At 47.0% G+C, this 27,988-nt stretch overlaps 2 protein-coding genes across 12 annotated transcripts in view; one reads left to right on the forward strand and one right to left on the reverse strand.

Moving 5' to 3' along the window:
• The window catches only part of PACS2 (phosphofurin acidic cluster sorting protein 2), an 84,568-nt gene extending 64,940 nt beyond the window's left edge, over nt 1-19,628 (reverse strand). For 10 of the 11 annotated variants that reach the window (XM_030032414.1, XM_030032409.1, XM_030032408.1 and 7 more), the window contains exon 1: nt 19,418-19,628. In XM_030032414.1, coding sequence (XP_029888274.1) covers nt 19,418-19,545 — 128 coding nt within the window. In that variant the 5' untranslated portion in view covers nt 19,546-19,628. Of the gene's footprint in view, nt 1-8,498; nt 8,548-19,417 lie in introns of those variants that run through there. The other variant, XM_030032413.1, reaches the window with a different exon arrangement.
• Nucleotides 19,629-19,948: 320 nt separating this feature from the next.
• Nucleotides 19,949-27,988, forward strand: SEC22B (SEC22 homolog B, vesicle trafficking protein). The gene is made up of 5 exons (XM_030033688.2): nt 19,949-20,118; nt 20,427-20,536; nt 24,925-25,085; nt 25,417-25,563; nt 25,955-27,988. Exons 1-5 carry the CDS (start codon nt 19,951-19,953, stop codon nt 26,107-26,109), a joined length of 741 nt encoding a protein of 246 aa, XP_029889548.2. The 5' UTR covers nt 19,949-19,950; the 3' UTR covers nt 26,110-27,988.

The following is a 27,988-nucleotide window of genomic DNA, read 5'->3' on the forward strand; positions in this document are numbered from 1 at the left end:
ACCTCACAGAGCCAATGGTCTATGCTGTTCCTTTAATTGCCCCGTGTTTAACGCTGGCTCCCTCCTCCCCTGACTCCAGAGACAAATGGAATGACAGTTAAAGAAATATCAGAATTCGTTACCTAAGTTAGAAACATAACTTTTTTTGCACAATTCTCATCATGCCGCAAGAGAACTATTTAGCACCCCAAAGTATGATTTCTTTCCAGCATCCAAAAATACAGCACTAGCAACCTGAATTACAGGGACGGAGCAGCAAAAGGAAAGTTGCAAACCAAACCCCAATGTATTCAACAGTAGGTCAGAAGCGAGGTTAGGAGAACCACCAGCTCCACGAAGAGCAATTTCTGCAGCTGTACCAAACACCTTGCATAATGCTCACAGCACCTCAGCTGTTTGCCCTGACAGTATCATGGCACACAAGTACCGAGCTCCTCTAAGCCCCACAGCACTGGCTCATCTGTGCACAGGTGCTTCAAACAGGGGACTGCAATGCTGACAACTGATTTGCTCTCTGGCCACAGCTCAAAGGATATTTCCAAATCAAATACCTTAAAATAATTATAAAAGGAAGGTTCTTCTTTCCCAGAAGCATTATTTAGATTTGAATGGTGCCAGTTTTTACAAAGCAACAACACACAGCTGACAAAGCAGCCTCCATGAGTGCTAAATATAATTCACAAAGAACTCCAGATTCTGTCACTAAAGCTGGGGAACTCTATTCAGTGTTAAACACACTGGAAACACTGGTTAACATCCCTCAAACTGGAACAAAACATTGAGGCTAAAGCACCTGAAATGTACTATCCCTTGCAGATTTGTCTTCCCAGAAAGTGAAGGGGCAAACCGAGAGGAGCTTTGCAGTATCAACAGCGGTCAAAAAAGGTCTGAAAGTGCTAAAGTGTTCAGCACTCCTTGCAAGGAAAGAAATGCCTCTTGATGCCTTTGATTGAAGCTGCATCGTGGTCCGGCACCTATCCCTTGCATTTCTTCCATCAAATATTCTGGGCAGCGCTTGCTCATTTGCACACTGTCTGCTGGAGTGCTCAGAAGAGCACAGATAAGCTGGGAAGGAAATCACCAAAGAACAGGAATAAGGGATCTAGTGAGATTCTAAAAGCCAAATAGTTAACCACATTACCCGGGCTGATACAAGAATGAGATGGCTGAAGCAAAACTGCCACCACTACTGCCAGGGATGGAACTTCAGCAATAACCAGAAGCAATATTTTAATTTCCAAAACCAGCTGAATTGGACTGAAAAGGTTTACAGAGAGTGCAGTGCCTAGCCTGCCGTCAAACACAACACAAGCTCTCCACCAAAGGCCTTGAAAACTACAGAACCCACCAAAAGTGCACTAATGAACAGAAAATAGGGTCTCTTGCAGTCTTTAAAGCGGACCCATGGAGGCTACTTTACAGTGAAGCAGCAGCAGATTTTGCATTACCAAGACCGCATGAAACATCTTCCCCCCACTCTGAGGAGATACCTGAATGGGAAGGAACCCACATCACCAGGCTGTCCTTATGGCCTGGGGGACAGCCAGGAGATGCATTTCCAGACCTTGCAGTGGCATTGCAAACAGCTCAGGTTTTCAGAGCACTTCTGATCCTCTCTCAGTAAGAGCAGCTTCCTTTAGGGAAATTCCCAGTCTCCAGGTGATCTCAAAATGTCTCTCAACAACACTTCAAAAATGTCTTCCCTCCCCCCCAATCTTTCTCCTCACATCTAAATATACTCTGTATGCTCCACTTTAAAGAGCCGCCACTGAAAAAGAAAGCACTTGTTTGGAAATAACTCAGCACAAGGTTTTCTATTTGTTTTCTTTTCTGTAAAAACCCCTTGTGACTGACATTTCACTGCATTTCTCATGGAGAAGGGAGAAAACCTGGCAACTCAGACTTTGCTTACCCTCTTTTCTGAAAGCTTACATCACCTTTAAGTTTATCAGGGAAAAAAGGAACCACAATTTTTACTAAAGGAGTCCAGAAGAGCCACCAGTGCCAAACACTTGCAGTGGTGGGCAAAACACAGTGATGTGCTCCAGAGAAACATTTGCATTTCCTTAATGCTCCAAACCTCTTCAGCAGCTGTCAGAAGTTGAGCTGGCAAGCAGGATTCAATATTATTTAGGTATTACATTTCTTCAGCATCACTGCTGGTGATATTTCATTACTGAAAGCAATAAGGGAGCAGCAAAGCAAACCAAATGCCTGAACTTGTTAGTTCAATTTGTCAAGAATATTTATTAAAATATCAGTGTGACCTGGGTAAACCAGAAAAACAGTAAGGTGTAATAGTCACGAGGTGCTCTGAGATGCTGGTCTTCACTGCTCAGAACTTCTTCCAGACCCCCATAAGATTCTTAATGCTGAATATAAGCAACAAAAAGTAATTTATAACCATCATAATCCATCCAGTCCCCACAACCTTTCATCAGGCCTACGAGTTCCCACTGAACCCAGATTTATCAAGATAAACTGTAGGCGCCCTACAGAATAAGCAGACGGAGGTAAATGAGGCATGAACAAGTGGAGGCTGGATGCGAGGCAGCTCTTCCTCAGCAGAATATTAAGGTTCACTGCTGGGTGGGATTACCGAGGAGCCTATCCAGCGTTAAGACAGTTACTCCATTTGTGAACAGGACCACACCATTAGATCACTCATGGAGACCAAACTCTACAGCCAGACCAGTCTCAGCTCCCTGAAAATGTTCTCTTCTAATACCTTTGCCTGATGCAATCAGCTAACACTAACATGACAGTGATGCCAAGAGCAAGGAATAGGTATCAGCATCATTTTGTGGTCAGTGCTCCTGTTTATGGATGAGGCAAGGAGCATCCTGAAAGCAGCTACACATACTCAGGCTGTCAAAGAGCATTTCTGTCACAGAAACAGTGGAGGATCATCAGTAGGTATGAGATAGGGACAAGTGCCACAACATTTTTTTCAACCATCAGGATTGAATTAATCCTTAATTTTACACCCTCCTCACTCAGAGGACCACACTCAGCCACTGATTTTCACCACATGACTACAGCTAATACCAAGCACATCAAACTTTGCATCGAGGCCTGTGGCTAGTCATACATGAAATGCATTTATGTACATTATATGCTTCTGACTGCTGAGATTTTTCACCAATAGCATGAGATACACTAACTGGCAAATGATCTACTAAACACCACATTTTCTAAAGCTGTTAAATGTTCCACATGCAGTAGATTGAGCTGAGATTTAAAAGGACGATGCAAGAAATTCTCTGTTGGTGTACCTGTAAAACATCAAACCCCCTTCTCTGTGCCCATCTGTTACAGAACAATACAAATCCACCATCCCTCATGGTCTTTCCTTTTGGAGCCTGGGTACTTACACTGAAGCCATGATGAGAGGGGCCATCCCTACCTTTTCACATCTTAAAAATAGTGGAGTAATGCCTCCCATTTTAAGATTTTGCATGCAATTTGCAAGAAGTCTCCCAGGCCATGGTTTGGCATGTTAGTCAGCAATGAGGCAGTCAAATCCATGTCTCTGAAGAAATCATATTTCCCTACAGAGAGAGAGAAAAGTGTTTTGGGGGCTCCCACAATCCTGCTGAGCCCGAGCTCTCCAGAGAGCCAGTGCAGGTTTGCTACCACTCCCCAGGTGTTTATTTTGAGCCTTCATTTCCACCACTGTGAAGTAAAGGTCAGCTCATCAGCTCACAGCAAGCACCTTGAAACTGGAGCCAAGGAGAATGCATGCTACAACTGTTTCTCCAAGAGATTTTTGTATGTTACATATATGAGAATTCTGAGCACACATAAATGTTCATATAACTACAAATTACTAAGTCATTTCTCTGTTTTCACACCTGAATCAGCAAGAACACTGCAGAGACAGATAGCCCCCCATGACTGATACTCAGCAGGGTCCTCTGTTTGCAGATGTACCATCTCAAACACAGATCACCTTCTCTCAGAGCAGGTCCTGTTGGAGGGCTGGTGGAGTGTGAAGTCACTCACGGGAGAAAAGTCCAAAGTTACTCATGCAAGAGCTTGGAAAATCTGGTGATCATTTTGGAACCAAGATAGCCCAGGAGACTGTCAGCAAGAGCAGCAGCAGTCTGCTGGCAGAGTACAGAAAACAGAGAAACAAAAGCTAGAGGACCCTGAATTCACTGTTCAAGAGACAGGAACTCTGGGAGACAAGGATGAACTGTTGAATTTCCAGAGATTAGAGAACTGTTCACACTAAGTTACACCAAATTCTGCCTTTAAACTGGTACAAGCCTTCTACGATGTCCTGGATGCCAATAAATCTATTTCAACTTACCTATAAACAGATATTGGCTCTTGGTATGGCTGATTCAGTCAGCCCCACACCAAATCCTGGCAGCACTGGGCCATAGTAACTGCGACAGAATACTGTATGCCTGCAGCTTCCAGTTGCTGGGCCTTGTTATGCACCGTAAAAAGCAAGAAATCACAAAAGCATCAAGTCTGATGGATCCAAAGAGGAAAGAGAGTTGCAAAATTTCTCCATTCAGTGGGAACGTAGAGAAGAGCTGCAGCATGCAAAGCTGGATATTCCTGATGCTTCAAACATCAATAAAACTTTTGTCTAATGTGTTCTTTATTGTATTGCAGCTGTCATATGATTTCTGCAATACAATGCAGGGAGAGCAAAGGAAAACTCAACTACATACCCTTTTCTCAGGGACACACCTAACTTACTTCCCCACCGTGGATCTACCCTGCTCCAGATACTTCCTATCTGCACTCAAAAGTAGCAAGTGGTCAAAACATTCTCAGAGTTTGATAAAAATTGAAGTCAAGTGTATTCAACAAAATCCTCTTTGTTACCACATTCTGACCACTTGGCTACTGGAACTGCAAACCTGTTCAGAGAGATGCCCTAACAATGAAGTATCATTTTAAAATGCAGTTGCAGCTGTGCATATTTCACTTCAGTCACACGATTGTGAATTATACCTCAGCATGTCCTTGTAGAAAAGAGGTGGGCTGTCAGGGGGATGGAAGGGGGAGAGAAAGGAAAGGAATTTCTACCAAACAAAAGAGCTCCAAGAAACTGATACAACTTTGCTGGAAGCTATTCCCAGCCCACTCAACATTTTTGATTATATACAGACATACCAGAATCCCAACAAGGGACATTTTTCCCAGCTAAAATATGAACCATCAGCAAATCTGACCACCACCAGAGAGAAACAGGACAACCTAGTGGAAGCAAAGCAAAGCAGAGTGAAATCATCTTATGGTTGTCCTAAACCAAGAGCTACCTCTGAGAGCTCACTGTGGTGGCAGCATCACAAAAACACATGCCCAGTATCCAGCACACTGCTAGTCAAAGCTAAGCAAAGCAGGATTCCTGCGCAGTTGCTTACTTTACTGCCAGAGTCATTTACACGCCACTTAAAAGTACACAAGATGCAAAGCAACTTTTCCCCGCCTCCCTAGAAGCCTTGTGAAGAACTGTATGACTTTACCAATATTCACCAGATAGTTTTACAGGGACCCATTCTGCAGGAAAGCATGCACTGATTCCAAGTCTACTGAGAAGCCAAGCACTACGCATTGCTTTCACAGCTCGAAACCACAACAGTGGCCTGTGGCAACGCTGATAGAAGCCAGGGGAGAAGTAAATACCACAAGAAGCAGGAGGCAGGACGCGGCTGGGACGTTGGTGAGGTCAGGCTAAACCTACTCACAACCCAGCTCTGGACCAGAGCCTGTATTCGAGCACCTAGGTGCAACAGGTTTGCTTTGCAGCATTGCTCTCCTGCAGGTGCTACTCGGACCTGCAGGAGAGCAATGCTGCAAAGCAAACCTAAGCATCCGAACCCAGACATGGCAGACGCATCTTCAAAATGCAGTACCATCAGCATCTGTGCAGGGCATCAAGAAGAGCTGAGCCCTTTGCACTCAACACGTGCACAGCAAGGGACCAGCACAGGAAAGCTGGCCTTGAACGCAGGTGCAGCAGGAACATAAACAGAGCTCTCAGTACTACCAGGCTGCATGTACATTTAGGTTATGATCCTGGAACGAGGAAATAATTGAATGAACAGCAAAAGCTTATTATAAATGTTTTTTTAAGGACACCCAGCAGGACCTGCCATTTATGTGTCAGAAAAACAGGAGCATGCTGACCAAAGGCTGAACTGAGAAAATCCACCTCTGAAATCCCTTCTCCCTGGAAAAAGCTCTACCTGCTTGCCTGAACTAAGCACTGCCCAGGCTTCTGATCCTCAAGCACATCCCCATGGGCCAAAGGTAAAGAACCACCAGAGGTTTGTCTCAGTGAGCAGCTTTACACTTGAGCTGCTGAATGCTACATGTTGGGAGGAAAAAATCCTGTGATCTGCTTTCATATCTGCAAGCAGCTGTCTCAGATCCTCACTGGGACTGAACATGAGCAGGCACAGCTTACCCAAGTTCCTGGAGACACTCGAAGTCTATTTGTGAAGCAAGGACAAAGCCTACATTAATGATCTTCAACTTTATTAAGCAAAATAAAGCAGAATCCTGGCAGAAAGAAGATACAGATCCCATCAGCCTGAAAGAGAAATCTGAGCACCTTAAATTCTGGCACACTCTCAGGCGCAGCATAGGGAATAGGTAGAAGAGCAAATAAAAGGGAGTTCAGCCCCTAGCAAGCCACTAGCAACATGAAATATATATGATCCAGTTCTTGCAGTTCTCAGCTTTCCTTGCAAATTCTTCATTTTAAGGCAGTGGGTGCAACTTGATCGGGAAAGCAGCATATCACCTTTCTACCAGTTAGAAAGCATGCAGGTGTATTTTCATGGAAGGGGACGTTTTGGAGGGATCCTTTTGACACTGAAAACTGCCCATCCGAGAGGAAGAGACCACAGAGGAAGGCTGCAGGACAGCCCCAAGAAACCTGTTTGCAGACCCTGCAAACTGTAAATCAGCAGGCGGATGGGAGGGTGGAAAGGGCCATGGGAGGAGAGCAGGATTAGAAGTACTAGAGATTTATGATAAGTGATGCTCTAACAATAGCTTTCTTTTAAGAAGGAAGCTCTTCCTGCTGTAGTTAATCTATTTAGTCTGAATATAAATTTATACACTGGGGAAGGACTGCATACAGGACAGGCAAGTCCTTGGTCAACTAAACCCAACCATTTTAAAACTCCTATAACACCTACCCAGTAACATGGACCATGGCAGAGGGAGAATAGTCACTTCCCCAAGCAGCTGTCAGGGATTTTTCAGTGGAGCTGCTCCAGCCTTTACATGGGCTAGAAGGTGACCTAGGAAGGTCTTTTTCAGCTGTGTTTTCTATTTTCATTGTTTCTCCCCACCCCAAGAGGTCATGCAGATGAAAACACCAATTTAACTAATGCCAGATGGGAGACAAGTTAAGCCATATGAATCTTTGCTTATTATATAATTGCCTTCATTTCTTGTAGAAACATGGAAAAGCTTACAGTCACTGACTGGATATTTTGTACATAAACATTTCTAGGCTGTTTATATTTTAAAGAAATTAAGCTCACATGGTCTTGACCAACTACTCCATTACCACGTGGCACATTTACGAAAAAAAGCCTAATTTTGAAGCTATGCCAGGAGGTTGCAGACACCAGTCTCCCCCTGGAGCCCAAAATATCAAATGTGCTCATCAGCTTGCAGTTATAGATTTACTGGGTAGAAACTTATGATTATTTGCACTCAGTGTTAAATACACCAAATTATTTTCTGCAGAACTCAAGGTCATTTAATTTACCTTCAATGAGCCCCAACTCATCAGTGAAGAAAACAGCACTGAAATGTTCAAGCTCATTTTGCTACTGAACCAGAGCAGAATGGCAATGGACAGTTTCAGCACCAAACACAGCAAACCACGTGCCAGAACCTCCACAGGTCACTTACGTAAAATCTACAGGGAAACTTCCATGCGTACAGGTAAAAGCAGCACTGAGAAACTGTTACAGATGCAGCTCTGCAAGTCACACTCTTACTATAAAGTCATTAGCAATTAAAGATCCAGCGCACGAATGCAGCGTTCTGAATGGAGCCAGCTGCATTTGTAGGTGTCCCATTAGAAACCAGGAGCACATGTTTGAATTTGCATAAGAATCGGTGTGAAGGATTCAGTTACATCCCCAACAATCTCCAGTAGCTTTGGTTACACTGTCAATTATTCAAGTCTGAAAGCCCCTGTCTGACAATCTCCTTGCAAAGAGCCTAGCTCTCAAAACCTTCCCACCAGAGAGCTCCCCTTAGAGCCCAAAAGAAGGAAACACCACCTCCACCTCAACCATCTCTTCCCCTCGACCCACTCCACAGCTCTGACAACAGCAGCCCCAAGCTGAAGAACACACACAAGACTTTGGACCACCCAGGGTTTCTAGCAGGCAGCTAAAACACAAGCCTCTAAACAAGGGGCTGGACTTCTCCTCCCACAGTCATTAAAAGTCATTTCCCCAGCCTAAAGAGAAGCTCTGCTAAATTAGAAATGTGGTGCGTACATTGGGAGCATGCAGAACCACTTATTGCCTCCACTTGATGACTTTCCAGCAGCAGCACTAGATTAAATGGGTTACCTGCTCCGTCCTCATCCCCACACTCTGCCTGCACAAGCATTAGGACCATCATGCAGCAAAGCACAGCAGAGAATTCATCCAACTGAAACAACCCACTTCCTCACCTCTACTCCCTAAATCCTGCCCTGGTCCACTTTACCATGTGAACTCTCAAATGCTTGCACTGGCACAAGGCAAAAGGTGCTGGCAAGCAGCAGCCTAAGCAGGTAGGTTATAAAGAGCCACCAGACACATCAGCCTCAGTGGAGCTGGTAAAAGCTAGCTATAACCTTGCCTACAGAGTGTCAGGACAGTACATGCAGCTCCATGCACATCTGAGAAAGAGCTCTTCAGTGAGAGAGCTATTGGAGCTTTGCTGTAACAGGCAGAGGACTGGTAAATGCTTGTGTCTTACACCCACAACTATCCACTGCACAGATGGAATAGTAAAAAGGTAGAGAGGCCTGATGCTGGCTCCCCACAGCCGGGAAACAGATACTACATTTGCTCTGCTGAGAATGGTAATGTCCCTGTCCCCGTTACAAACCACTGAGTTCACACGGTTGAGGCAGCAGTGAAATCAGGACACACGTGACAAGGTGAAATAAAGACTGCACGCGTATGTGATGAGCTAGAAATTTTGCGGAATTGTCTTGAGATTAGACCCCATGTTACAGACACCCATTTTCAGAACAGCCCCTCCAGAGGCAGTCAAATCTAGCTCTGGCACAGCCTACAGCTGAAGTGTGCTTTCCCTGAAGAAACTCAAGACTGAGTGACCTCAAACGATCCTGCTATATTTGTAAAAACGTGTGCGAGGAGATGTCCTCCAACAGCCCTATGACTTTCATGGGCTTAGGAAAGGCAGAGCACATCTTGTCAAGGTTCCAGCCTGAACAGGGTTAAGAGTTATGCTGCCAGACCAGCTCCCTAAAAGACAAGAGAAAGGAATCAACCTCTCCAGCATAGAAAACGGGGCTGCTCTAGACCCACAATCCCAGAGTCAAATGCATCCAAAGAGAAGCCATGCCTTCAGCAGGTCCAACAGAACCTCACGAGCTATTCACAGACTAACATTTCAAGCTGGTACAAAGCTCCCTAGACTCTCACTTCTTCGGTTTCAGGACGCACTGCAAAAATGCTAGGTGGGCAGCAAACTCTCTGCAGTAGAAAGAAGGCTGTACTCCTCTGTGGCTGGCCCTCAGCAGCTATGAAACCCCATGGTGCACCAGTTGGAAAAAGTCACCTACTATATAGAAAGGAAGGCTGACTGGGAATGGCCTCAGACATCCTAACTGTGAAACTGCACCTGTACATAAATTAATAGGAGACCACACTGGTGTGTGAAAGGGCAGCATTGTCCACCTCGCTGTGTGTTCCCACTTCTGATCTAAGCCACTTGCTAGTCCTTTTTTTTTTTTTTTTTTCCTGCTGCAATAGGATGAAGCAGGTGGGCTGAGCACTGCAAATTGTTTCTCATTCCAGAAGAAGCAGTATGTCTGTGCAGGTTCCTTTCATGGTATGCCCTGGTAAGCAGCTGCAAGAAAGGGAATTGCACTGGCATAAAAATCCTACAAGAGCTGTTACACGACAAGTCGCTGCCAAGCTACAGTCTCACTGCTTTAAGGAAAGTGCCCAACAGACCAACATGCGCCAAAGGCGCAGGCACCATCAGCTCCACACAGACAATGTGCCCCAGCCTTCGCAGCTGTTCCCTCTAGCTGACGGCTGCTGCACGCTCCAGCAGAGGATAAGCCTAGCTGGCCGCAGCAGCATGTCACCAGCTTGCCACAACGGCATGGTCACGGCACAGAGCAGTGCAGCTGGGGCCCTCGACAGAGAATTCCTCACTGCAACCCACTGCAGCAGAAGCCAGGACACCTTAGGGATCACTCACACAGGACACAGCAGATGTGATACTGGTGGACCTTTGCCTGGTTCTCAGAAGCTGGGGTATATCTGCATTAACCACGTTCCCCAGACAGAGATTGTCCTCTCAGCGGAAAGGGGATACAGACTTATATAGACTATATATAGATAAGGCTTCCTAAGAATCTCTTGATGGGGTTTATTCTCTGCTCTATATCTAGATCTGGCCTAGTGCCTGTTGGGAAACACATATCAGACAAGTGTATGTGCAAACTGTAGCTCATTTTGGTCATTAATGAGCGCCCTGCACTAGAAACCCTTGAAACACAAACCAGAACGGCATTATGAGCACTGTGGCTTTCCCATGTCTCCATTTGCAGCCCTCCATGTGTTTCCCTGCAGAGGTGAAGATCCCTTTAGGAATCTCTTTCCCACACATGACATTTACTTACCAGCAGCGAGGAGCACCTGCAAGCCCTCACACTACATTGGCTTTGTAGAAAAGTAAAAAGAGCAGGGAAGGATTTTGGAACAGTCAAGCTTAACAGAGCAAAGGGATCTGATGGAAGGAGACAGTGTCTTTGTTCAGAAGATTTTTAACAGCAAAATAAAGTATATTGCTGAGCAGTGAAAACATGTTTCACTTCACCCTGCACACAGCCACACACTTGATTCCCCCACTCCTTTACAGCCTCACACCTTCAAACCTCCACCTCTCCCCAGCCCCAGCAACACACACTTAAAAAAAAAATCAACCCTGGATCACCAGTTTTGTTCCTTTTTTAATTTTTAGAACAAAAGAAACTACCTCCCCAGGGCACAGGAGGACCTGCAAGCTGTGCAAGTTTTGGTTAAACACCAGTGTTCTCTCTTCCCTACTCCCTTCCACTCACCTCCTACAAGCTTCAGAGCACCTGACTGCCAAAAAGATGAATGAGCAGGAAAGGGGAGTTGGTTTATCTTTAGACCAAACCAGAGCGTCTGGGGAGGTCCCACACATCTTGGAGCACTGGGGAAAAGGTGGCTAAACTACCATTTCCCAGCAACAGCAAAGCGATCACATTTATTTACTTCACCTCAACACAGTTTGGATGAGCCACTGGAGGAAACAGGACGAGTTGATCAAAACCTTCCAGTGTCCACGTGCTGCTCCCTGCCCAAATGGCACACACCATCCTTGGGGGCATTTCCCAGCACATTCAAAGATCTATGAGATGGTTAACTCTCCAAACCAGCACAGAGGCTATGGATGCGGAGCACGCTGCTGCACAACATCAAAGTTGATGTTTTATGCTAATCTGCCTGCTTACAGGAGAACAAATGCTATTTTCCTTGACAACTCTTCTGAAATAAGATCTGAGCAATCATGCAGATTTCAAACTCTTTTGAAATATCAGTAAAACAAACACTCTTACTTTCAGTGCAAGAACTCCCAAGAACAGCCACTCGGCAGTTCAGGCAGACAGCTACTTCAACAAAGCACACAGCCTCCAGGAGCTGCACCCAAAACACAGGTACTGCAAAGGTGCAGCAGCCACCATGCACTGTCCCAAGCCAGGCAAGCAACAGCACACTTTGTGGCTTGCAGACCCCAGCTCTAGTTTACATGCATAAGAGCCTCCACCAAGCAAACTTCACAGCATACAAGCTGCTCTGATTTTTATCTTTGCTGCACACTTTAAAAATTAGATTGCCTTCTCACTGGAGCAGGGGAGTTCCAACACTGGCATTTGAGCTCCTGATCAAAAATAGTTATTGCCCTGCAAGAAACTGCACTTGAAGCCAGACTGGCCTGCAGACTCAGAGCTGCTAGATGAGAAGGAATGAGCAGGCCACCTCAGAAGTAAGGCACAGCTCATGACAAGCGACACAGCCAAGCAAAGCGCTGCAAAAAATGCTGAAGTAGTTCTAGAGGAGGAAATAGGTTCCAGACTCCAGCACTCAACAAGAAGGCCCACACATCTAGTTTTCCAAACACAAGGAGCTTATCTCCTCCTCCTTTCCCCAGACTCGGGCTCACCAGGTAGATCTGCAGACCCTCTACTACAGTTGCACTGACCCAAGGGCAGGGTCTACATGTGCAGTAGTCATCAACAGCCCTCATTTTTGAGGAATCCCTCCTCCAAGGCTACTGGCTGCTGCATGCCCATCAGAGCTCTCCAGGCAATTCATTGTTTTAAACAAATGAGTGATTAGCAAGGATCCACTCTCTCCTTGTGAAGCTGGCTGCATGCCCTGCAAGCCTCCACATCACTGTACAGTACCATAATCCAATTAAACCTCACCATGAGAGGAGCTTCACGCTATCACATTCAATTAGGCAGTTAAGCCTCTTATCATCTGCACGTTAGGATCCATTCGGAATAAAACTCCCCCAGCACTGTTTGGGACGTGGCATTCTTCTACCAAGGAAGGACATGCAGATGTCACATCTGGAGCCACAGGAGGACTATACAGGTTAGGAAATTCATATTGCTGGCTTATAGGGAGGTAGAAACACAGGAAAAATAAAATACAGTGACCAGTTCCTGCCCACTCACAGTTACACACTCTCTGAGGCTCCCCACTCCCCCTCGCCCTCCTGCTCCCCATCTTCCCAGGAAAATGGGGCAGTTCTGAAGGAGCATGAGGAGCTCAGAGGAATTTCACTCTTAGTAAGTCAATGGAAAGGCGAAGACTAATGGAGGACCTGGCAATACAAAGTTGTTTGGCAGCCAGCCACCAATTCCATAGGAAATACCCTCCCTAGAAGGTCACCATAACGGTGGCAAAATTTGGCCCAAAAGAATCAGAAAAAACTGCCAAGATGTGACGCAAATAAAGCCAGTGAGCAGGCCAGCTTCCTGCGCGAGGCCAAAACACGAAGTGCTCTTGGAAAAAGAAAGATTAAGGGTTGCAAGGAACATAATGGCCTCTTGTAACAGCTGAGTTGTTGCTTTTCTTTTCTTGGCAGAAAAGAGGGACGTTTTGTTGCTGGTTGATTAATCTATTATGCAAATCATTTCATCGTTAATTTGATACAGCCACAAGCTTGCCACCGAAATCACCCGCATGCTCAGAGCTGATGAAAGGTGGAGTATCAACGGCTCCATTCAACAGAGTTTTTATTTCTTGGACAAAGCAGCTGCAGGGTCACCTCCCGCCACGCAGGGCTGAAGAAGCATGGGCCAGACCTGCCAGAGAACATGAGGGGAAGGTCTCTTTGGCAGCTTCACTTGGTGGAAGGCAAGGAAAGAGGCCCTTCGCAAGAGCAGCCCTTTCCTTCCACTCTCAATGCCCTTCTGCACTGGGCATGTGCAAAGCATCCAGATGAAAACCACGCACTATCCCACCCAGAGACCTTTCACTAACAGCTTCAAGATTTTAAGACTTTTTCAGGACTGTTCTTGACGTGCACAAGCGTCACCTTACGTCAGCTAAAAGACAACTCAAAATAGGTCTAACTGGAAGTTTGACTCCAACAAACCACTCAGCCTCTAGACAGAAAATTTTTTCCACTGAATACAAGAGTCCAAATTACATGCAGTAGTATCATACAAAGTGACAAACTTAGTAACTGCTGTGATAGGATTTACATGGGGAGCACTAAGGGATCACTTGATCTTGCCCGAAGTAATGTTATTTTGGTCTTGATCCCTTCCACGAAGACGAAGGAGGAGAAACAGGATCTCCTGGCTCTAAGAATAAAGGGGTTGGTTTTGGCCACTGTGCCTTACCCCAAGCATTTCATCTCTATTGCTCAGTTGTGGATGCTTTTCCTCATGCACCTCATATTCAGCATTGCCTTAGTGATTTTTTTTTTTTTAAAGCCTATCCTGTGCGCTCATTTGTATTCAATTTCCTTCATTGGTAAAATGTTAGGCATTCCATGCTATTCAAACAAAGTCAAAACAAAGCCTCCAAATAAGCACTTCTGTAACGTACCTAGTCATCTGAGTAATTAGACATTTTCCTAGTTCCAAATGTACCAAAAATCTACAGTCAGCTCCCAATGCATGTGCCAGCAGTTATCCTAACAAACAAAAGTTCTCTTCTAAATGTTAGCATACCATTAGATCAGGAGGTTAAGATACATTTAACTTAACATCTCTCCCTACCTGAATTAATCAGCATTTTTAATTATGTAGCATCACCTGATCATAATTATTACTCTAGCAAGTCATCCACCTTTCTCTGCTGATACAGCACGTAGTTGTCATTGCTCAAGCCAGGTCAGAACATGCTCTCACTGGCCAAGAGAAGCTCCCTTTCCCAGTGTAGGCATGCATCCTTTGTACCAAGAGGCAAAGCCTCCCCTTTCTGAGCACGTTTGCAGCTAAACCTCACAGAGAACAGCCAGCCGTGGACATCACACAGGTCACAACCCCCTCAGCACTCGGCTGGGAGAGGGAATTAACACCACATAGGGGTGCAAACATGCTGATTGCTGGAGTGGCTCCATGCCCCAGCAGTCCTCACGGTATCCCTCCTGGTCACACATCCCTGCCATTACCTTTACATGCTTGCAGGCCCCTCTGCAAACCACTGCAACTCATTATTCTACAGGAACCCAACAGCGAGACAGACCAGTGAAAGATGGGAGCTGGCACAGGGAGAGGAGCACACAGCCCGAGGCATGAACAAATTGTTAGGATCCACTCAGCTGCTGTGAATCCACAGCCTCACCCCAATCAGTTTCCATTGCCCCTGGGGATGTCCGCACCAGGGCTAGTGTGAAAGTCCACGTGCTTCGAGGCCATCCTGCAGCATGCTGAGCAGTAACAACTCTGCACCAGCAACCTCTTGTTCGAGTCCAGGGGATGCACATGGATTTCCTTCATGTTTCCTCATCCAGCAAGCTACAGAGGTGAGCTGACATGAGAAATGGTCAGGCAGTGCCTGGTAAACAACCTCAGATCTCCAGCACTGTCTTTTCCCAGGTCTGTGCCACAGGCTTCCTTCGTATCTCCAAGGGATACCAAGTCACACCTGCTCCATGTGCAGTTCCATTTCAATACACTCAACCTCACTTTACCATTCAAAGCTTAGCAGGAGCTTTCTCAAGTATGTGACAATTAAGGCAGTAGCCTAAAACAAAACCTATTCTGAATGCAAGCACCAACCCTTGCCTTCTCTTGCTCCAGCAGACCCCCTTATCCAACAAAACTTTCCCCCCAAGACACTCTTCCTCTAGACAGCCTCCCCATGGTGCCATCTCCTCGCGAGGTTCCTTCAAGATGGGACAGTACTGCATCCTGCCATTCACACCCACAGCTTCATCAACAGACTGGAAAGAAAAAAAACAACAAAATCCACAGAATAATTCTTACTTTTCAGTGTGAGGAAACTGAGGGAGAAAGTGTTGATTCTCTCACAGCCATGCAGCAAGATCACACTCAGTTTTTACAGGTGGTAGGGAGAACTTTGCATATAATGTAACCTTCCTCAAAGGAAAATATTTCAATGCACAGAAGAAAAAAACAGCAGAAAAAGGTAGGCATCTCTCCCTTCTGGTATGTAGCAGTTACACCCAGATAGTGAGACAGTTTGAGTCACATTTCTGGGATGACTAAAAGAAAGTACTTGCATTTCAGAAGCACTATAGTCAAAACCCCCAGGAGCTACATGTGCTCGAGAAAGAAATCAGAAAATCATTTCTGTGAATGGCAGAGGAGAAAGGCAAACCAGTGCAAAACACTACCTAACCTTGTGTTTCACTCAAAACACACAATTGCAGAACAACACTATGACTCTTCACTATTATTCTTCCTTAAATTTAGACACAGCCTTTTCACACAAGGAAACTCCATGGACGCACCAAGGCAGCCTTCCAGATTTTACTGACACCCCACCCAAGCTGAATGGGTTTTCAGTACATCACCCGCCAAAGAAGAGTGCGTTGAAGAGCAGTGCTTTAGAGATCTCCCTCCCACAGTCCAGTTCTCAGCCATCATCTGGGAAGCATACACCACAGCCGCATGAGGCCCTCCACCTCAACACCCACCCACACAATTTAGGGCAATGCAAGCACAGGCCACTCCAGGCACTGCTTCCTCCCAGCCCCTCCTGCTCCAGCTTACTGTAGGAGAAACGGTTTAGAAATGGGGTAAGATTTATTGTACCAAAAAGAAAAGGGAAGGAAGCAACGCTCCCTCCCCAGACACATGCCCCTCTCCCATGAATCCTCCGACTTTCTGCCAAGTTCAAGCCTCTTCTCAACTAGGAAGGCCTATCCTGTCAACAGAAACCCAGAGGGGAACTTGTAACTGGTAGAAATCTCAGAAGACACCAAGGCATTTCCACAGTACTTGACCACACACTAAGGCCCACTCTCCTCCACATCCTCCTTTCATGTCCCAACAGATGTCTGCTTGAACAACAAGCTCATTTTGAAAATTGTTTCCCCTGCAGAACTGTTTTCATCCCAGTCTCTCTCGCTGTAACACAAAGAATCTTAAATGCTGTTGTGCCACAGGAAAAATCATTACAACAGGAACTTAAAATACAGAGGCAGTAGTATAACTTAAAGGTTTTCAAACTCCTGCCTTCTCTGACAGAGAGGTTTGTTGCAAAGCCTGTAATGAAATGCAAAGCATGGATCCAATGTAGCATCACAAGACATGATGTTAAATGATTAGAAACAACAGAATTGAGTGTCCAGGCTCTGCCCCCTCACTGCTGCTAAAGAATTCAGTGTTTGCCCAGCACATGCAGCATAGCACACACCTCACCGTGCAATCAGACTAAAATCACTGCAGAAGCTGCAACCTCAGCTGCTCCCGACTTCACTTCAGATTAACAGAAAAAACACTTGGCACCCACAGCTACAACTGCAGACCTGCCATAGGCTGCACCCCGTATGCAGCCCTTGCACGCTTGCCCAGCCCATGTGGGGCAGTCCAGGTCCAGCGGGGCTGTGGAAAGACCTGCTCAGTCAGTCAGCAGCGGCCGGATGCGGCAGCTGGATGTCAGCTTATCCCCCCGGGCTCTAGGAGAAAAGGGCATCCAGGAACAGCAAGCAAAAGCGATGGCACCAACAGGGCTGAAACCAGAGGGACCCACTGCTACCCACAAACTCCCTCATACAAAAGCTATGTTCCTAGAAGGTCCTAACTGCCCCAGCTCTCTCACTGATGCCTCAGGCCCCAGGGCATGCAGTCTGAGCACTTTCACCAGCCCCTGCTTCACAGCTTGCTTCAGTGACTCCAAAATTTCCCCCTAAGGCCCCAGTTCTGCCCCACCTGGCCAGATACCCACATGTCCTTTGCATCACCCAGATTCCTCCTGGTACCTCGACCAGCTGCCTGCAATCTGCTGCCCACCTGCCCAACGCAATTCAAGCACCCAGGACCCACCCTAAATGCCAAGTCCTGTGCAGATGCATCCCCACCCCCTACTACATCAAGGCAAGGCCAGTGTCCTTACACTGCATTTTCTGGTCATCTACAGATTTGCAAACAGCAAGCTTGTTGTGAGCTTGTTTTCAGATCTGCAAGTATCAGCATAAATGATAATGCAGAACTAAAAGTCCTTGACAGCGACGGACATTTCTTTTTTATTTCAGTTTAACAGGCACTAGGTTGGATGAACTGGAAACCCCACCACCTTCCTAAGGTCAAGGGTGCAATGGAGAGAACAGGTTTCAAAACGGCATTACAAGAAGGCCTTCGAGTCCTCTGTACACCGCCAGGGTTGATGCAAACTGCACTGGAATCCAGTGCAAAAAAACCAAAAGTGCACCAACTGTTCTCCAGCTCCTCCTACACAGGCAACTCCTTCTGCAGCAGAGGGACTCCTTGAAGAGGGGCACATTCCCCTTGGTGCTATTCCCCTTCCAAGACCTCCCACTGCAGAGAAGAAAGGCTAAACAAGACACAAGCACAGAAAGTTGCTGCCCAACAGATACCAAGGCACTGTCAGCACAGATAAGCTGTTATAAACCAAGATCATCTGCAATTGCAGGACTCAGGTTTTCTTCTACCCCATGCTATCTTCCCGCTCACGATGTCAAAGCACTATGACTGTGGGTAATGTTTAAGCTAAGATAGTTACTAGTCTCATGAGCAAGCTGCTAGCCCTGCAAGACAGGGGCCATGGGCACCGAGTCCAGCCTGCTATCTGGACAGCATAGAAGACAGTGGGATTTGGGGGGGTTGCAAAGCTTGCAAAGCTTTACATTCCTGTGAGGTCAGCCTGATGACTCTGTTCCCTTTTTGCTCACTTGCTGTGTCCCCATAAAAAAAAAAAAAAAAAAGAGAGAGAAAGAGGAGCACTTCAAAGATTCATCTTTGGCGCGTTTAAATCCTCAAAGGCATTCTGTTAAAGCCAGACTTGAAAAGCGCAAATTTTATAAAAACTAAAAGGGATCCCTCCCATGCGGGCTAAAAAAAGCACAGGCAGGGATCACATCTGCGTGTTTATACACACACAACAGCGGCGGGGAAAGATTCAAGACTGGAAGCAGGTGAAAAACTAACAGAAGAAAAACTGATGCCCACCTCGAAGCAACTGACATGGGGCATTTACCGGGCAAAGCCCCCGTTAACAGGACACCCCACACGGGATAGGGGGGCACGGGGAGCACAACCCGGTCTCAGAAGGAGCTGGACACCCCAAACCCATCAACCAACACACACCCCACACCAGATTTTTTGGGGGGGCAATCAAACACATGGGGGGGGCATAGTGAGACCCCCTCACAGACCTGGCGGAGAGGGCAGCACCCCCCCCGCCTTTTTAGGGTCGGGGGATCCTTGCATCCCCCACCCCACCCCAAAACCCACCGAAGGGGTAGGGGGAACCCAGCCCACCGCTGTGGTAACGGCGAGGGGTGGGACACCCCGAAGGGGAGGGAAGAGACCCTGAAACGGAGGGAAGGACCGCAAAGCTGAGGGGAAAGGGGGGCTGAGGGAGCAGCCCCCAGGGCCTCGCGGCTGGGCGCGGGCCTCGGAGGCCCGCGCCCAGCCGCGAGGCCCTGGGGGCTGCCCGCTTGAGAGGAAAGGTCCACCCGCCGTTACCTGGGGACGCAGCTCGGGCTGGAACCGTCGATCTCCCAGGTGGCGAAAAGGTTCATAGGCACGGGCCGCCCCAGGGCCCCGGCACCGCCCGGGAAGCTGAGGCGGCTCCGTTCTGCCGCCGCCGCCATGGCTGCTGGCCTGGCGCGCGCCCACCGGGCCGCCGCCGCCGCCGCCGCCTGCGCCGCCGCCCCTCCCCGGCGGGGGGGGGCGTCACGTGTGAGAGGGCGGGGCCCGATGGGGCGGGGCTAAATCACGGTGGGGGGCTCGGTGGGGCGGAGCCACGGGATAGGGATGCGATTGGGGCGTGGCTAAAGCTGAGGGGCGTGGTTTGTCTGTGGGCGGTGCTCCGGTGCAGGGGGCGTGTCTGCGCTGAGGGGGCGTGGCCAGGAAGGGGATGTGGCTGCGCCCGGTTCTGCTGCGCTTCCCTCCCCTTCTCCCGCTGCGGCCCCTTAGCGGCAGGGTCGTGTTGCTGACCGGGCGGTTTCCTGGCGCGCGGCCGGAAGTACCCGTGCTGCTGGTGGCGGTGGGACCGGATGTTGCAGCGGCAGTTTCCGGCCAGCTCCGTGGCAGGGGCAGGCGGCGGGTGCGGGTCTGAGCGGCGGGCGGGCCGCAGCGGGGCCGCGGAGATGGTGCTGCTCACGATGATCGCCCGTGTGGCGGACGGGCTCCCGCTGGCCGCCTCCATGCAGGAGGACGAGCAGGTGGGACCGCTCGTGGGCGGGGGGCGCGGGCGGGGGGCCCGCCTCGGCGTGTCGGCGAGGAGCGGGCGGGGGGCCGGCCCAGCTCGACTCTCGCAGCCCCCTCTCACAAGTTGGGCGGCTCTTGCACAAGTATTTCCCGCCCGGCGGTTTCGGGTGGGAGGTGGAGAGACGCCTCTGTGCTGCTGGGGGCAGCTCCTTCTCCTCGGGCTGAGCCTGGCCCCCCCCCCCCCCCCGGAGCCCCCCCGCCTGAGGGCGGGTGGTTTTTCTCCCGTAGTAGCCGCCCCCAACCGCCTGTCCTCCCTTCTCAGTCAGGCCGCGATCTACAGCAGTACCAGAGTCAAGCGAAGCAGCTCTTCCGCAAGCTGAACGAGCAGTCCCCCACGAGATGTACTCTCGAAGCAGGAGCCATGGCTTTCCAGTAAGTATCTGTAGGCGTGATGGGGGAACAGGCTTCTGACACCATGGAAATAAGTGAAGGCACTTCTGGGTCAGGGTGAGGATTTGTTAGAAATTGGGCTGCATGAGAGAGGGCGAGTTATTGAACTATCTGCCCTGCTAGCTGAAGTGTAATAGCTGCTCGGAGGGGAGACCGTGTCAGTTTTTACTTCTTGGCATACTGCTGTCTGGCACTTGTTTTTCAGCCAGGTTCATAGTTCTGCCTTTGCTGAAGACAGTGTAGGGTCTGTTCTCTTTAAGGCTTTTCTGTTTGTTTGCACCCTCTAAGATACCTTCAGTGCATTTTCTGTACGTCCTGTGTTTTGTCTTTTTAAAAAAGTGATGTTCTTGGTAAAAGCAGTTTGGCGGTACCACTGTGAGCTCCTCTTGCTCAAGATTTCCCTCTCTGTATATCCCATGAGGGTGTGTCTTTTCGTGCATTAGTTTCATGTGTTAGAAACACATGGAGCATCTCTGATTTTTTTAATATTATTATTTCCTTAATATCTGACAAACTTTTTTGTCTCATCTGGTAGATTCAGCCTTATTGTTGCCAAATGTGTTGGGTGTGTTTAATTAATTTCCTAAAGTGTTTGGAAACTCTCAACTTAAAAGCACTTTTGGCTTTCTCCGGCAGTATGCTAACAAGGGAACTTGAATGTAAAATGATGAAAACTTACAGAGAATGTGGGTCAGACATCCTTACTCCCTAATCAATAGCAAGGGAACTGGAAAGGCAAGTAAACAGAGGAAGAGTCGGCAGTCAGTGAAGGGCAGGAGAGCAAGCTTATGTTTGAGAAAGGAAATGCTTCTTTATATGGCATGTAATTACCTAGCAGAATAATCCTTGAGAACTTAGTCAGGCCCAAGATCTTGTCAAGAATCAGAAATATGCTATTAGCAGAAAAAATTGTTAGAAGTCTCTGAGATCAGGTGCCATGTGAGATCACCAGGGCAGAGTTGTGCAGTTTTGCCAGCCATGCACCAAGGTTTCCCACGGTTGGCACCAGTTCTGCTGCACTGCCGGCAGCAGGATCCCTCTCGATTCCCCAGCCCTGGTGACCGGGTGCGCGTTTACGGCTGGGTGAGTGGGAGACAGCCTCTGAATGCAGGGCAAAGTTGGCTTTAGGTCTCTGTTTCTATAACAAGGGCCCTTTAGCAAGTCTCCTGCCCTGTGCCTTCAGAGATTCAGTGACATGAAAAGACAGGAACAGGAGTTTTTGGGAAGGGCAATTTTTGGCAAAAGCCATGAGTTTTTGAGGACAACTTTTCTTGTGGCTGGCTTACATATGGTAACTGTGACAAGATTTTTTTTTAAATCTTTTTTCTCTTGGCTTCTGGTTGCCTTTGATAGGGAGTTATAGTGGTCAGAGGATAGCCCTGATTAAAATAGCCTGGCCATCCCTATCTCCTGTCGGGTTTGGGTGTTGTTGCCAGAGTTAACTGCAAAGTGCTGCACTGTATCGTCTTCCTTCTAGAAGTTAAAACTTTCTAGAATTTAAAAACTCTGGGTTTAAATGTTTCCATGGCACTGCAGGGGTGTAACTCTACTGGCAGTGAAGCCTTGACAAAGAGTCTGTGTAGATCCTATGGGAAAGAGTCTGCGTAGATCCTAGTAAATCCCTTCTTGTGTTGCTTCCATGATGCAAGCAGAGCGATGTCTGGGAAGGCTGTGCCACTTACAGTGCCCAGGAAATCGAAGGCTCTTAATGGTGGCTGTAATGTCACTGGTTCTGACGAGACGGGAGGACTTGAGCAAGCTCATGTTTTGACAGCTGTCTTGAATCAGACAGGTTACCTGGCTGTCAGGTGAGCAGGAAAAGGAGTGTTTCTCCTTCTGCATTGAGTTAGTTAGGTTAGACAAGTTCCACAGGCAATTGACAGCTGCTGCAAAGCACTCAACTGCTGCCTCCTTTAAGATGGGACATTAAGGCAGGACCTATATGGAAAGAATACTTTCAGATCAGAAAACCTCCTGAGATAACAGTACAGGAAGGGGAGGAAATGGGGAAGTTTGTGATTTAGTGTAAAATAATGCTGACTGATGGCCATGCTGTTCGTTAACGCAGCACATCATTTTTTCTGCCAAATCAGAGCTCTGACTGCTGAGGGCAGCACAAACCAGGGTAGAGCATTTTGTGGTATGAGAGTTACAAGTGTGGCTATGCATAGTGCTGAACTTGCTGAGGTGGTGTTGAACGTTTTTAGCTTGATCAATTCAGAGAAGAGCCTAGTCTTGCTGAAATGTGAAGCTTAAACTATGACCACTGAGATGGTTTCTGTCAAATGTAATATTTAGACTTTGACTCCAAAAGCTGTGTCACCCTTTCAGCTACTGCACTCGGTGTACATAGCTGTGCAGGTACAGAAACACCAATGGAGTCTGCTGTGCTGTCAGTCAGTAGTTGACCTTTGGCTGATGAATGGCTGAAGTGGCTCTTACCTGTCATGTTGAAAACAACCCTTGGCCTTTGCCACTGTTACCAGGATAAAGCTTTTCTTTCTCAAAATGATCCAAGGTAATTATAAGAAACCTACTGGCTGTACTCAGTGTGCAGAAATCCAGAGTACAGAAGTTTTCCTTATGTCAACATGAGTTTTCCTTATTGCAAAAGATTTTTTTTCAAGTCTTGCTGTTCATGACAGTAGATAAATCAAGCTCTGGGTGATGATTTGTAGCAACTCCAAGCTGTCAAGCAGGTCTCCAAGGGTAAGGGAAGAACAGAGGCATGAGGTACTACTGTAGGATTAGACTTACGCATTGATGCAGTCCAAGCTGAGGGACATAAAAAAAGAATAAAAGCATGGGCTCATGGGGGCACACTTGTGGAATGGATTATAGTAACTGGAGTTTCTTGCTTCTGCTTGGGATGGGTTGGTTGTTGTTTGAAGGCTGGTGGGATTTGCACACAGGCCATATAGAGGCAGGAGAAATGGATATTCCTGAGCCCAGAAACAGCTGAGGATGGTTAATTCAAAGCACTTGGACCTGTTGGGGCTATCTGGAAAAACAGTGTGAGGGAGAAATTGTTTTGTAAGCCTGATGCAGCTAATTACAAAATTTTAAGCTACTTATTTAACTACAGTGCCCTCGTGACTGGGTCAATTCTTTAATACACTGTTAATCTTTATGCTAACTAGACTGCTACATAATGGTATTATGCAGAAAGTCAAAGGAAGGTAACATAAAAGTAGCATTTAAATTCCACCCTGAATAGTACAGATAAGCATTCAAAACTGTATGCAGGGCTATCTACTGTCTCCACTCTCTTGGTTTTGGTGGGAATATTGTTGTCTTTATTTTTCTATTGGCTAAGCGAGGAGGAAAATGTAGTTGGGAATGTGCAGCAGCAGACAGTTGTAGTGAAGCCTAAATAATCTCAAGATTGGTTTTATCTTATCCCTTATTTCAGTAGGCTTTTTAGCTGAATTATAATGAAAGGCCCTTCTCAGTGCTGATGGAGGCACTGGAGCTCACACTGAAACAAGGTCAGCACTAAACCTCTGTGAACAACTAAAAATTAGATGTAATGGGGATGGGGCAGTGTGAGGAGAAGAGAACCTCTCTGCGCATTCAGCTGCAGAACAAACCAAGCAGTGTTGCACAGCAATAGCAGATCCTGTTCCAATGTACATTTTGGAGCTCCTCACATTGCAGCCGAAGAGCTGGTAGCACAGTCATCCTTACCCATGGCAAAGCTGTAGGGGAAGTCACCAGAACCCATCTAGCACCAATATTTTTCCCCAGCTGCATTTCAGGTCATGCATGTGGGTAGCGAAAGCCCACCAACAGCCTGGTGTTGGCAGGGAAGGGGATAGCTAGCCCTTCAAAATGCAAAGCAGGAGCAGGCAGTCACTGGATGGTTTTTTAGCATGCTGAAACCAAATTCTTGTGTGTCCCCTAATCTCAGGGCAGAGCTTCCCATTTGTGGGCCTCAGGTACTTGGCTGTGCTGCATTGTCTTAGAGCTGTGTTGGCCACCTTCCCCTCTACTCTGCTGGCAAACTTTCTTGTGCTTCCCTCCCTCTGACTATGGGAGGGAGGGTGTCCTCCCTTTTTTACTCCAAAATTACACCACTTCTGTTGCTGGTATTTTGTTAAGCTAATGATACTCACAGGCCAACTTTTGTTCTGGTAAAGTCAAAGTTCAGGGCTGTTGGCACAGGTATAAGGTGTGGGGCTACAGGAAAATTTATTGTAGGTAAAGGAAAAAATAGAAGGTAGAAAGGTTTACACCTGATCCAGACGTGGCAAGCTGGAAGTCCCTGTACCCAGTTCTCATTGCCTCATAGGATTAAAGGTGTGCAGGGTGGTGTTTGATAGCATAGATTCAAAATTGTTTGATTAATGCTCTGTTTGCTGTTCTTCTAGCTACATCATTGAGAAAGGAGTGTGTTACCTGGTCCTGTGTGAAGCTGCATTCCCCAAGAAACTGGCCTTTGCATATCTGGAAGACTTGCATTCAGAGTTTGATGAGCAGCATGGCAAGAAGGTGCCAACGGTCTCCAGGCCCTATTCCTTCATTGAATTTGGTGAGGTCCCTCTCCTTGTGGCTAGTTAGGAAACTTCTTGCTGGGAGGGAGCAGCAGCCACAGGATCCTCTCCAGCTTGGGCTATGGAATTGACATTTCAGCCTCTTCTTGGCCCTAGAGAAATGGGTGTTTTAAGCAAGAGAATAGAGAAGTGGTAGGGAAATGGTAAATGTCCTTTGATTCAGATTTCCTGCTTTAAGTCTCTTGGCCTTGCTCCAGTGAATATTTACATGCAGTCTGCTGGCTGTCTCAGTAGTGCTCCCATTCCTTCATCAGCTGGGCTGCTCTGTGTTAGGCGAGATTCCCTCTTGATAGCCCCTTCTTGTTCCAGATACCTACATACAGAAAACCAAGAAGCTCTACATTGATAGCCGGGCGAGGAGGAACCTGGGCTCCATCAACACAGAGCTGCAGGATGTGCAGAGGATTATGGTGGCCAACATTGAGGAAGTCTTACAGCGAGGAGAGGCACTTTCAGGTACAGGGAATAGCTGATATTTGTCATACGGTTCCTTGTACCCTCAGTCAGCTGGCTGGGTAGAGCATACCAGAGGGAAAGACTTGCTAATCCCTGAACGTCCTGAAAAAGCAATGGACTAGGTGGGTGTTTCGGTTGGATCAGTTGCATCCTAAAGCACCTGGCAGGTACTGGTGCTTATTTTGGTCAAGACCAGCATCTCACCAGTTTGGGTGGCTCTCATCCCAGCAGCATAAGCACTAGAGGAGTGCAGACAGGTACAGGGCGTGCTGCCGCGTGAAACTGCTGCGCTTCCAGCTGCTCCAGAGAAACTTGTTCAGTTAATGTAACATTTGGGGAACATCTGGTTGGGTTAATCTTGATTAACTTCTCTCCCCTTTCCCTTTAACAGCTCTGGATTCCAAGGCCAACAGCTTGTCCAGTTTGTCCAAGAAGTACCGTCAGGATGCGAAGTATCTGAACATGCGTTCCACTTATGCCAAACTTGCAGCGGTAGCTGTGTTTTTTATCATGTTGATCGTCTATGTGAGATTCTGGTGGCTGTGAGCCGGTTGCAGCCACAGAAGAGGGAAAGTCGGTAGCCTGGCAGGTGTATGTGTGCAGGACACTGTTCACGGGGGATGTGCATTAGAATCCACACAGGACCGTCACCTTTATGGGAGTGTCCTGAAATTGTTAGGTGACACCTGACTACTACACCTCTTAGTGAAGCCTAACAATAGGTGTAAAGGCTTGTTGACTACAGGCTTTTCCTCTGAGGCAGTTTGCACTAGGGTACTGCAGAGTTTGGCCTCCCATGGTTCTGCCCCCCACCTCCCGGGGGCACACTCTGGGAACAGTCAATCAGCGCGGTTTAGCATAATCACGTTGTACGTCCTCCTATTGAGTAGCTCTAGTGGGAACTGGACTCTAATGAACATTCCTTGTGTTGGCAATGTTTGCTTTTTTAGAATCTGGGTCTGCAGTTATTTTTCTTTCTTTTCTTTTTTTTTAAAGACAAGACTCCCCTGTTTGAAGGCAAATACTGCACTGTACATATAATAGCTTTCATCTCTGTCAGAATAGCTATTGTTGAGTTTTCTGTGTCTGACACGTTGGCTTGTTACACTTTAAATTGCTTTAGGAAGAAATGGATGTTAAATTATGCCTTAAAATACATTCTGTCTAGTATTAGGAGGGGCAATGAAAGGCTTCTATATTACCAATTCCTATAAAATTAAACTGCAGGTTTGTTAAGTGTCTACTTTCCCTCTCCTGACAGCTGTGTATGACAGTATGTTTCCATGTGAACAGGGTGTGTAATTCAATGCTGTTGGAGCGGGCACAGTGCAAACTATGTCAGCACTCTGTAATTTTTTTTCCCTTCTATCTGCAGATTCACTACATTATTTCCTTCCTTTTTATAACTGTGCTTTCCTTCCAAAATGTGTCAAAACTGCCAGCATTTCATCTCTGGGATGCTTGTTTTCTTTCTCCCTCTTTCCCCCACCTAAAACAACCAAAAAAACCCAAAACTCTGAATGTTGTGAAGAAAAAGCAGTGTTTCCTTAAAAAACACTTCAACTTTACATGAAGGATTCAAAAGGATAATTTAAAAACAGTGGAATCCTTTGGAAACACCACCTTTTTTTCATGTGGTCACCCTCTCCCTACCTCACTTGGGAAGTTGAAACTGTAGGTGAAGAAAAACTTGTTGTGGGGCAATAGTATATAGCTACTTCTTTCTTATGGGCCAATCTATAGACTTCCAGTGTAATGTAATTTTTTTTTTAATTTTTTTTGTCCACCTGTGCTAAGAATAACATTTTACCAGTCAGCTTTTGTTTTTATTTAAAAAAAGAGAAAAAAGAAACCCCACAGCTCGGGCACTCTTCTGCACTCAAGTGTCTGCCACTGGGTAGGAAGCAGGCAGTGTCACAGAAGGAAGTTTCAGGACTCCCCGGCACCTTTTACAAGCACATAATCTTATGTAGTTCTGGAAGTATAAGCTGTGACCTAGAAATGTTTCCTGCCACTGGTAGGGAACAGAGCTATTGCCCTGACTGGGAACACCCCAGTTTGGCACTGTGTTGGACTGGCAGGGAAGCAGTTAGCACTCGTCCAATAAACCTAATCTGCCATGTAGTCTTAAAATCATCTGGTTTCTGCATGATGCCTCCAAGTGTTACTTTGTAGATTGCTTTATTATTATTATTATTATCATTATTTTTAATCCTTTTAAGTGGTGTCCCGAACAGGTGAATATCCCAGTGATGTAGGTCTTGGAATGTAGGTTCTGAAAGGTGAGCAGACACTGACCATATGTGGGTTGTCATGATTGGAGGGGAGTGATGCTTCTGCAGCAAAGGGCAGCTGGGTGAGCAGTTGCCTACTGCAGCTCCAGTGTCAGCAGTGAAATAAACGCTTCTGAAAAATCCCCTCTGCA

The sequence above is a fragment of the Aquila chrysaetos genome, chromosome 12 (genome assembly GCF_900496995.4).
Source record: "Aquila chrysaetos chrysaetos chromosome 12, bAquChr1.4, whole genome shotgun sequence".
NCBI classification, from domain to species: Eukaryota; Metazoa; Chordata; class Aves; order Accipitriformes; family Accipitridae; genus Aquila; species Aquila chrysaetos.

Bases quoted from the DNA above. Each gene is read 5' to 3' on its own strand.
- SEC22B (XM_030033688.2), top strand. From the start codon at position 19,951: ATGTTGCAGCGGCAGTTTCCGGCCAGCTCCGTGGCAGGGGCAGGCGGC. The intron at 20,537-24,924 runs GTAAGTATCTGT...CTGTTCTTCTAG, and splicing joins GCAGGAGCCATGGCTTTCCA to CTACATCATTGAGAAAGGAG. The intron at 25,564-25,954 runs GTACAGGGAATA...TCCCTTTAACAG, and splicing joins GCGAGGAGAGGCACTTTCAG to CTCTGGATTCCAAGGCCAAC.